This window comes from Theobroma umbraticum, unplaced genomic scaffold, assembly GCF_002168275.2.
Source record: "Theobroma umbraticum cultivar Fairchild unplaced genomic scaffold, ASM216827v3 scaffold_86.0, whole genome shotgun sequence".
Classification (NCBI taxonomy): Eukaryota; Viridiplantae; Streptophyta; class Magnoliopsida; order Malvales; family Malvaceae; genus Theobroma; species Theobroma umbraticum.
Genome location: NW_018397263.1, coordinates 6,500,081 through 6,511,262, shown reverse-complemented (window position 1 = coordinate 6,511,262; position 11,182 = coordinate 6,500,081). Strand labels below are relative to the sequence as shown.

The following is an 11,182-nucleotide window of genomic DNA, read 5'->3' as shown; positions in this document are numbered from 1 at the left end:
GGTTGGATAGGGCCCCACTCTGGAATAGTCTAGAATAACTTGGATGTCTTGGTTTCGCGATTGAGTTGCACCTGACGCGCTCTGACCACACGCGGGTCAATTCCTGGGTGCTAATTAGAGCATAATTATACAACCAACGTGGACAGGGCTTAGTTTACTGTGGATCCTTTGTCCTATACAACAGAAATGTTTTGCTATTCTAATGCAAAGAAGTTAATAAATTTTGTCTCATTCTTCTGCCTACTTCACCTCAATGTACTTACTTTATAAATTTTTTTTTTCACAATTCAAAAAAGAGATTTAAAATTTATTTTTTAAATAAAAAGATAATATATTAATTAATAAATTAAATATTTGAGTGTATATTTACTTTATGATTGATTTTTATATAATAGCAAAACGGAGATTATATTATTTATTCTAGACTTTAAATTCATATGTCATAAAATTAATATACATTATGATGAAAGGCAACAATGGACAAAAGAAAGAAAAAAATGGACTAGTGACTTGTTCTTTTAATTTTTGCATAAGAAAGCATGAGTTTCTTTCTTTTTTTATTTTTTTAATTAATGAAAAAAAGATATGGTTTTGTTGGATTTGAACGGTGTGAAGAAGTTGATGTTGTTAGTGAGTACAATTAGTTATTAATTAATTAATAAATTATAGATTAAGGAGGCCGGCTAGAGTGGACTAAAGCAAAAGAGAAAAAAGAAAATTGGCAGTTGTGGAAGCACGTCTTGTAGAAAAACTTGATGGCATGGACTTGGGCACTTGTAACAAATTGCGCCGTGGAAGTCGAGTCATAGACAGCTCCATATAACTCCATTCCAGCCCTTCATCTCTATCCAAACAAGTCATACCCAAGAGGGGGCTGAGTAGTGACTAGTATCCTTGTGTTCATTGAATGGAAGATTGTCGTTAATCCATCACTTTCAGAAACAAAAACTCATCAGCTCAAGACCTTTTTGCAACCCAAAAAAGAGAAAATATCACATTTTCAAGCTCCTCTCAGGCCTCTTTCAGTGGTGTTCGTGGGCGCGTAAACGAGGGCATCAGTTGTAGGCAGGCCAGGAGCATGTCAAAAGCCAACAGCTGGCGCAAGTGGACAGTGCCCCGTGGACCAATTTGCTCAAGAAATTAACACAAATATCGTGAACGTTTGTTCCTGCTTTTCTTTTCTTCCCCTCCAGTCCTTGATTGCTCCTTGACTCCCCAAACCTTTCACAGGCCCAACAAAAATTAAATTTTATACAGCCACATACCCAAGATAGAAACCGTGGCTTCCGTGTGAAATCCTACTCGCACAAAATCAGAAACAGCTCTCTCTCTCTCTCTCTCTCTCCTTTTATAGTGAGCCCAAATAAAGCAAGAACCCGTCAAAGGCACCAGAAAAGATTGAGAGAATTAGAGACCCCGGAAGATGAGAATCAACAACTAGCAGCAGCCGAAAATCAAGCTCATCTGAAAAAGAAAAATCTGACCCTTCTTCTTGGTAGATATTATTATATCTTTCGTTGAGCCTTTCTTGATTTGTTTGCCGTGTTTTTCACCAGGGTCGGCCTTGCCAGCCATCACCACAAAAAATCCCTGGTTCTTGAGCCTCCACTTCTCTCCCTGTCTTGTAAACAAGATCCTTGAGCAAGGAATAGGAAACCAGACCAACCATCACTTTCATATCAGTTTCTCTTCCTTGTTCAGGATCGTTGAGAAAAAGAACCTGATCATCAACAAAAGGGGTAAAACCTTGGTAAAAAAACACGAAAGGAAAGGGGTTGGTTTTCCGTTTTCCAAGGTTCAGATTGTTCTGTTCTTTCAGGCAGGAAAAACAGCAGTTAGTCAAACTTTTCCTTCCTGATATTCCAGCATCATAAGGTTGAAACGCAAAAAGTTGCTCCTTCATTGTTTATCATTATTTTCACCGACCCTTTTAACACCCAAACCGTTTCGTTTTGTTTCTTTTGTAGCATTCCCATTGTTGCCAAAAGGAAAACAAAACCGTCACCGAAACTGACCACAGCAAAATCGAAACAGCATCAAAACATTTCCAGCTTTTTCTTTTATTAAACAATGTCTCGCCAGATAATCCTTAGGGCCCCAACCTCCGTCCACCGGCGGCAGCCGCTGTTGCAAAGCCGTTCCTCCTCCTCGTCCTGTTCCTCAAGCGTCGATGATGGCGGTAGCAGCACAAGGAGAACTTCTCAGAAAAGTGCCAAGTTCGGGGAGTTTTGTGGGGAAACAACAGCTGAGTGTGCGGCTATTTGTTGCTGTTGCCCTTGTGGGATAGCGAACCTTTTGGTTTTAGCAATTTACAAGGTTCCTGCAGGGCTATGTCGCCGTGCTCTCCGCCAGAAACGGAGGCGGAAGTTGCTGAAAAAGGGGTTGCTTCAGCCGAGGACCCACCGGGGTCATTGTGGGTGCGATGATAGTGAGTTGCATGTTCACCCTGTAGTTTGTCTTGAGGATTTTTTCCCAGATGTGGAGGTTTCTGAAGAGGCTGAGAAAGCTGTGGTGGAACTGGAAAAAGAGATGTGGCAAAGATTTTATGGTACTGGGTTTTGGAGAAGTCCTTCTCAGAGAGAAGGAGAGTCACCCAGAATTAAACAGCTGTAAAAGAAAATTCTATCTTTGCTGCTTGTTACTTGTTATTGTAAATCTGGGTGAATATATGATTCTTATCCAAAATGCTGTACTCCATTTTTTGTCATAAATGGGGAATGATGTGGTGGTGGGATTTTCTATTGCTGGTCATCAATGAAACTAAAATGCAAGAATTTGATGTCATGAACATGGAGATCTTTCTAATTAAATGGTGTTCTATATAATCAAGCTGATGTAGAATGGAGAAAATCTGGAAATGCATGTAAATGAGATTGGGATTGTTGACTAATGCTGCTTGTTTTCGTTTTCTTGGAGAAATCAACACATTTTATGGGCTTTATGGATAATACAATCAATATATTAAGATTGACTTGAAGGTGCTTTTTTTGATATTATTTTCAAAAGTAAGATTGTGTTCATACTAGTTAGTACTAAACTGTTTGTTTTTATGTGTGGATTATGCTTGAATATTGATGATACCATTTCCAAGGGAAGTGACAAAGGCTTGGAAAATGGCTTTTGATATCTTGGTATAGAATGTGAGAGAATAAACAGAAAGTTGGGAGAAATTACAAAGTTGGAAGATTACAAACATTGTGTTTTGAATATTGATATCTGCTTTGGAAGCCATCCATTTTTCTATCATTCAACTTTTGTGCTGGAATTTTCTACCTGACCTTCAATCCTTGCTTCTGCGGTTCAATACTTTAACATTAAAACTCTCTGTTCCAGAATCTGCTTCAACGCTTTTACTATCTGCCACCGGGATTTGTCCCTGCTGCTGTCTTTGATTTTTTCCATGAGTTGGCAAAGCATTTTGTACTGGATATCTTGGTCGAGGATAAAATAAAGTTTACATGGAACAAATTAGTTCATGATTACTGAAGCTTTTTCTGTAGCAAAATTCGACAGTAGTTTACATCCGACTTCACATATTTTACATATAATGAATGATGGTTAAGTTGATAGCCTTACCACGACATTGGGACCCTTTGTCTGGGGCATGATTTCAGTGTCTACTTCAGAATTGAACAAGAAATGATTGTAGAATTGCCCTGGGGCTTTCTTTTGGACATGAAGCTAGCAATGCTCTGTCTTCATGCTTTAGAGCAGCAGCCACATCTTTTGCATACTAATCCAAGGGAAAAGAAAATTGTAAATTTTGGATTTTCTTCGCCTTCAATAAATCATCGGTCAACTTAACAAGCAGATCTGCCCCAAATATCATACTCATTATATATGTATATTAGAATTAATGTCAGCACTATAGGAGGTGCTCATGTGAGAGCATTACATTGTCTACACTCCATTTTTCACGTAAATTTGCATTGTTGTCTCCAAAATTTGTTTCAAATTATCATTTTTGTTTTCACTGTGTATTTTTCCTTAACATTTTTAATTTGTATTAAAAAATTCATTCCATCAATTTAACCGTTAATTCTTTTTATCCTTTTGTCACTAGTCAATTTTTGAGATATATGTCTATATATATATATATATATACATAGAAGATTGAAGAATCCATTAGCGTGGATTTTTTAGTTCAAGCGGTGTCCAACATGTACATATGAGCTCCTTCAGTGTACTGTCGATAAGCTCGAGGCTTGATTTATCTCTCCATCGAAAGGCTTCACTGAAGCGCAGCGAGTATGGTGAAATGGGATTTTGAAAAACGCAAGAAGACATGCGGTTGAGTGTTGGGCCTCAAAAGTGGTGTATTGAGACAAATCTAGACGCACAAGAGATGCAAGGTTAAGTGGTGGGCCCAAGGCGTGTTGCGAGCTAAGAATGAATGCAGCAGTTGACGCATGGGGGAGCTAAGCGCAACTCACAAGTGAACGAGTGAGACTTGTTGAGGTTTACGTGTAAACGTGATGTCTCACATCATTAGAAATGCCATGTAAAGGTGACATGCACACAAAAGATCTAAGAACACGTTAAGTAAGGTTTTTGCATTCAAATGGTGTCTAACGTGTATGTATGCCCTTTTGCCTATGCTCCTCGTGGCTAATCTCCTAAACAAACATATTTGTTGAGTTTTATATACGAGTAAAATATCCCACATTAATACAAAGTGGATTTTAAACATAGCATACATACATGGAAGATCTAAGAACCCATTGACTTAGATTTTTGGGTTAAAGTGGTCTCCAACATGTATACAAGGACTGGTTTGGTTTGCCTCCTTCAGGCTCAAGCTTTGGCTTATCTCCTTAAGAAATTATTATAAGAGCCAAAGGTTCTGCTTAGATGCGGCAAGTATGATGATGCAATGTTTTTGAAAGACCTAAAAGGGTGGTGCATTGAGACAACCTACAATTGAGTGCTTGGCCTAAGAAAGTGATGCATTGAAGCAACTTGGACGTATAAGAGACATATTGTATGAAATCTCACCTTGATGTATAATGTTAAATTAAGAGATCTTTAAGTGAGTATGTGTGTTTCATGTTTTAAACATTTAAATTAAGATTTAAGTTAGAAAAAAAAAATTCATGTTTTGATGCATAAAGATGATTTACAAAGTTTGATGTAAAAAAGAGTTTGAATGGATAAGTTTTTAAGTTTATCTTTGATTATTGGAACTTATTATAGATGTTCTTTATTTATAGATGGATACAACCTATAAAGGTTTTTAAAAGGAAACTAAAGAACATCTATCGATAGATGTTTATTATCTATTGATAGATAGGCTAATTTATCGATACATGTGTCCATCTATCGATAGACAACAATCCGAGAGCTTTTTTAAAAGAACTATAAAAATCATCTATCGATAGATGGTCCCATTTATCGATAAATGACATTGTTTTCAAAAAAATAAAATGGGTAAAAACATATTTGCACATCCTAAACTATAACTAGGTCACATTTTACCAGGGTTGGTGACCTTCAGTCATTTTTGTAAGATATTCTCTCAACCCTAAACCCTCTTAAACCCATTTTCAACTTAAATCACCAGTTTCAAAGATTCGAAAGCTTGGTTTTAAGTTTTTATAAACAAGATAGCATTTTTCAACTTTGAACTCTTTAAATCTTGATTTTCCAAAACTAAAAACAATGTTTATGTGTCTAGATTTTCTTGTGGATTAGTGTTTCTCAAAGTTATACAGGAGTATATTATTTAGGTTACTTGTGCGTTAAGTTAGGTTATGTTAAGCTATCTCTTACTTTACTTATACTCTAAGGAAGTTTAGGATAGGTTACTTCTTTATTTATTTTCATTTAAGAATTGTAATAATCTCACATGGGAAAAGTAAGAAGGCTCTCTTTTTTAGGAATAGTTATATAAAGCCTTCTTTGGTTAATTGTTAAGTATTTTGAAGCTGAGAATTAATAAAGAATATTTTCGTTAATAAGTAAAAGTGTTTATTTTTTCTAAGCTTTTTTCAAAAGAGTAAAATATTTTAGTATCTTTGGTTTGACCAACCAAAGTGGAATTTTGACCTTTATTCACATTAGGAGGGTTTTTTAACCTTGCCAACATTAGTGTTCACCTTAGTGAGGTTTCTAACCTCACAACGATTGGTGTCTTCACAACGCCTAGGTGTCAATTTGGTATCATAATAGGAGGATCATTGTTTGTTGCATAGTTTGGGTTTGCTACTGGGTTCAACTCTCCTTGTTCGAGTAATTTTGTTTGCTTATTGTTTTATAGTTTTGTCATCATTGTTTTCCCCATCACCACATCGTTATCACCACGTCATTGCCATATCGCCACTGCCATAATTTTTGTCCTTATTTGAGCTAATGAAACATTGCCAAGGTCCCAAAATCGTCAAAGAGATGTTCACGAGATCGAGGTAGAGGAATTACGTTGCCAAGTTCAAAAATTACAAGAGTAATTCGCAAGATGTGATGTTACTTAAATTAACAATAGTAGCTTCAGTGATAAAGAGGATAATACCAATCCTTTTCATCAAGAATCATTTTTTTGATAAAGAAGTACCTATATGTCATCTAAGAATTATTGCTAATAAAGATTTGGGAATTAAGGTAGACATTTCTGAGTTTTAAAAAATGCTTCACCTTGATGATTTTCTTGACTAGTTCTACATAGTGGAAAGAGTTTTCGAGCTCAAAATGTTCTAGATGAAAAATGTGTGAAGCTTGTTGCAATTAATTTGAAAAGGCATGCCTCTATCTGGTGAGAAAATCTCAAATGATAACAAGAAAAAGAAGGTCGTAACAAGGTTAGAACATGGTATAAGATATGTTGAGAACTTGAGCATAAGTTCTTTTCTAAGCACTACTGACAAGAAATTTTTATTAAATTTCATAACTTGAGATAGAGAACAATGCCAGTAGAAAAATATAAAATGGAGTTTGAGCAACTTCATATGAATTGTAATGTCCAGGAACTTGAAGAGCAAATTGTAGCTTATTATGTTATAGGTCTTAATGTTGAAATTGTAGATGCTGTTCAACTACAACCATATTGAAACTTAAATGATGTCATCAAATTAGCATTAAAGATTAAGAAACAATGATCATGGAAAAGCTTAATGAGTTCATCTAGACAAAAAAATTCTACCTCAAACCGTGAGAGATAAAGTTTGGTAACCTTTTTGACTCCAAAGATAAACTTTTCGAAAACAAAAATCAATAATGATAAATAAACTACTTCTACTTGTGCTTTTAATGTCAACAAGAAGTGCTTCAAATGTCAAGGATTTGGGCTTATTCCTTTTGATTGTTCCAATCAAAGAATTATCTCCCTATTAGAAGAAGAAGTTAGGGAAGAACTTATCATGAAAAAAATAGAGGGTGAACTAGAAATATTTAATAAAGATGAGATAGAAAAAGTTCTTGTTGACCATGGAGAAACTTTTGTTGTTCACTGTAACCTCAACATTGCTTTGATGACTGAAAATGAAAGATGGCTTTGCCACAACATCTTTTATACAAGGTGCATATCCCAAGGGAAGGTTTGCAATGTCATTTTTGATAGTGGAAGTTGTGAGAACATTGTTGCTAACTACATAGTGGAAAAGTTGAAGCTTCCAATTAAGGCACACCTTTATCCTTACAAGTTACACTAGTTGAGAAAAGGAAATGAAGTTAAGGTAATAAAACATTGTTATGTTCAATTCTATATTGGAAATAAGTATCAAGATGAAGGTTGGTGTGATGTTATCTCAATGGACACATGCCATCTATTGTTGGGATGCCCATGGCAATATGATCGTCAAGCTCACCATGACAGAGACAAGAATACTTATTGCTTCATCAAAGACGAAGTAAAAATTATGTTCACTCTACTAAAGCTTGAAGACTGACCAAAGAGACAAGAGGAAGATAAAAAAACTCATCTCTATGTTTGGCCTAAATAAGGCTTATCATGAGTCAAGCTTCTTATATCTTTTATTAGTTTGTGAAGAGAATGAAGTATTTTCATCTTTACCCAAGGATGCCAAGCCCATAATTGAGGAGTTCTGTGATGTTGTACTTGATGAGATACCCCATGGACTGCCACCAATGCGAGATATTCAACATGCCATTAATTTCATCCTTGGTTCTATAATTTTAAACAAGGTTGCTTATCCCTTGAGTTTGTAAGAGCATAAGGAGTTACTACATCGAGTCAAACAACTTTTGGAGAAAGGCTTGGTAAGAAAAGTGTTAGCCCTTTTGTTGTTATTGCTCTATTGTTTCAAAAAAAAAATTGAACATGGTGCATGTGCATTGATAGTTGTGTTGTGAACAAAGTCACCATCACGTATCATTTTCCCATTCTAAGACTTAATGATTTGTTGGATTTGCATGGTTCTATTATTTTCTCCAAGATTGATCTGCATAGTGGTTATCACTAAATTCAAATGCGACCTAAAAATGAATGGAACCTTGGATTTAAAACTCGTGATGGGTTATATGAATGGATAATTATGCCATTTGGCCTCTCTATGCATCTAGCACCTTTTTGCACCTAATGAACGAAGTATTCCACCATTTTATTGGGAAGTTTGTTATGGTTTATTTTGATGATATTTTGGTGTATAATAAAAGACGAAAGAAGCACTTGGAACATTTACTATAGATCTTTGAATTATTTTGAGAGCAAAAGGTTTTTGATAATTTAAAGAAATGTGAATTTATGATAAATTAAGTTTTCTTCTTAAGATATGTTGTGTCAAGCTGAGGAATTGAAGTGGACTAAAGCAACGTTAATGCTATTATCAACTAGCTAGTTTTGAAGTCACTTCATAGCTTTTGAAGCTTTCATGGTTTAACCTTTTTTTATCACATTTCATAAAAATTTTGGTTTTATTACTGCTCCACTTGCTAAATGCCTTAAGCAAGATAGTTTTAAATGAAGTACCAAGGCATAACATAACTTTGAGGAATTGAAAGAAAGGATTACCAAGTCTCTCATGCTTGCACTTTCGAATTTTGATTTAGTGTTTGAAGTCGATTGTGATGCCTGTAAAGTAGATATTGGTGTTATTCTATCTCAAAAGGGATGACCAATTGCCTTATTTAATGAAAAGCTCAATGATGCAAAGTTGAAATACTCAACGTATGATAAAGTGTTTTATGCCACTATTCGAGCTTTGGACCATTAGAGCCATTATTTGTTGCCAAAAGAAGTCATCTTGTATTCTGACCACTAAGCTTTCAAACATCTTAACTCCCAACAAAAGCTTAATTGTTGACATGCAACTTGGAGTGAATTTTTTCAAGCCTTTCCAATTTTCCTTGAGCACGAGTTAGGTGTGCAAAACAAGGTAGCTAATGACTTAAGTCATCGCCTTAATATTTTCGCCACCTTACAATTGAAGGTTGTTGGTTTTGAAGTTATGAAAGAATTGTATGAGAAGTATCTTGAATTTGGTGAGATATGGAAGTCTAGTTCTCAACATCCTTGTCGATAATTTCACTAACAAGAAGGGTATTTTTTTTAATGGTAACCAATTGTGCATTCCTCAATATTCTCCCTGCCAATATATTATTTAGGAAGCTCATAATAGAAGATTAGCTAGACACTTTGAGGGAGACAAAACATTGGCTCTTGTGAAGAAAAATTTTATTGGTTTAAGTTAAAATGAGATATCATCCGACATATTCAAAGGTGTTGTCCTTGCCACATTGCCAAGCTTGGAAATCAAAACACTAGTCTGTATAAGACATTATCCATTCTTGAAGCTCCTTGGGTGGATGTGAGTTGGATTTTGTTTTGGGTTTGCCAAGAACTCAAAGGTAGAAGGACTCTATAATGGTAATCGTTGATAGATTTTCCAAAATGGCTCATTTTGTGCCATGCCATAAAACAGATGATGCTTCTCACATAGCTGATTTGTATTTCAAAGAAATTATACGTCTCTATGGAATTCTAAAAACCATCACTTCATATTGAGATATGAAGTTCATGAGTCATTTCTGATGAACTCTCTAGAAGAAAATGGGAACTCACTTGCAATTTTGTTCAGCAAGTCACCTTCAAACGAATGGTCAACAAAAGTTTGGAAAACTTATTAAGAAGCTTTGAGGGCAAACATGTTCAGTAATGGGATCTTGTGTTAGCATAAGCGGAATTCTCTTACAATAATTCTACAAGCCAAACTATTGGAAGATGTCCATTTAAGGTAGTATATGAAAAATGCCCTTTTAGTGCTTTGGAACTTTCTGCATTACCAACTACTCATGAATTCAATGCTAATATGAAGAATGTGTTAAGCAAATCAATAAACTTCATGAAGAAGTTTGAGTGAAGATTATATGTCAAACTACCAGATACTAAAAGCAAGCCAACAAGCACAAAATGCCAACTAGTTTTAAAGAGAAAGACTTAATGTGGATTCGCTTATGGAAAAAACATTTTCCTAAGTCTTGTGCAAAATTATCTCCTCAAGTTGATGGACTATTTCAAGTCTTGGAACATATTAATGAGAATACTTACAAGATTGAACTTCTTAGAAATGATGAGGTTTCTTTTACCTTCAATGTAGCTAATCTCTCTTCTTACTATGGAGAAAATGAAGAAGACATGGATCTTGAAAGTGATTTTTCTGCAATCTAGGGAGAATGATACATGAGTATATTATTTAGGTTACTTGCACATTAAGTTAGGTTAGGTTAAGTTATCTCTTACTTTACTTATACTTTAAGGAAGTTTAGGTTAAGTTACTTCTTTATTTATTTTTATTTAAGAATTGTAATAATCGCATAGAGGAAAAGTAAGAAGGTTCTCTTCCTTAGGAATAGTTGTATAAAGCCCTTTTGGGTTAATTATTAAGTACATTGAAGTTGAGAATTAATAAAAAAATAATTTCTTTAATAAGCAATAGTGCTTATTTTCTCTAGGCTTTTTTCAAAAGAGTAAGAAATTTAGTATTTTTGGTTTGGCCAATTAAAGTGAGATTTTGGGCATTATTCACCTTAGTTGGGGTTTTCTAACCTTGTCAAGATTGGTGTTCACCTTAATGGGCTTTTTAATTTTACCATGATTGGTGTCTTCACAATGCCTCAGTATCACAAAGTTTTGTGATTTTCCTAAGCATCAAAGCACACCTAAGGTAAGGATGAAGGATTTATTGGTTTCTAAGCATTTATTGTGTTAAGTAATAGTGGGTTTAAGCTAGAAAAT

General features: G+C 35.0%; 1 protein-coding gene across 1 annotated transcript; it reads left to right on the top strand.

Annotated features, from left to right (window-relative positions):
* The first annotated feature begins 1,047 nt into the window (after nucleotides 1-1,047).
* LOC110420925 (uncharacterized) lies at nucleotides 1,048-2,810 on the top strand. The gene is made up of 2 exons (XM_021434336.2): nucleotides 1,048-1,875; nucleotides 1,968-2,810. The coding sequence occupies exon 2, from the start codon at nucleotides 2,071-2,073 to the stop codon at nucleotides 2,611-2,613; it is 543 nt and encodes a 180-aa protein (XP_021290011.1). The 5' UTR covers nucleotides 1,048-1,875; nucleotides 1,968-2,070; the 3' UTR covers nucleotides 2,614-2,810.
* Nucleotides 2,811-11,182: the final 8,372 nt, after the last annotated feature.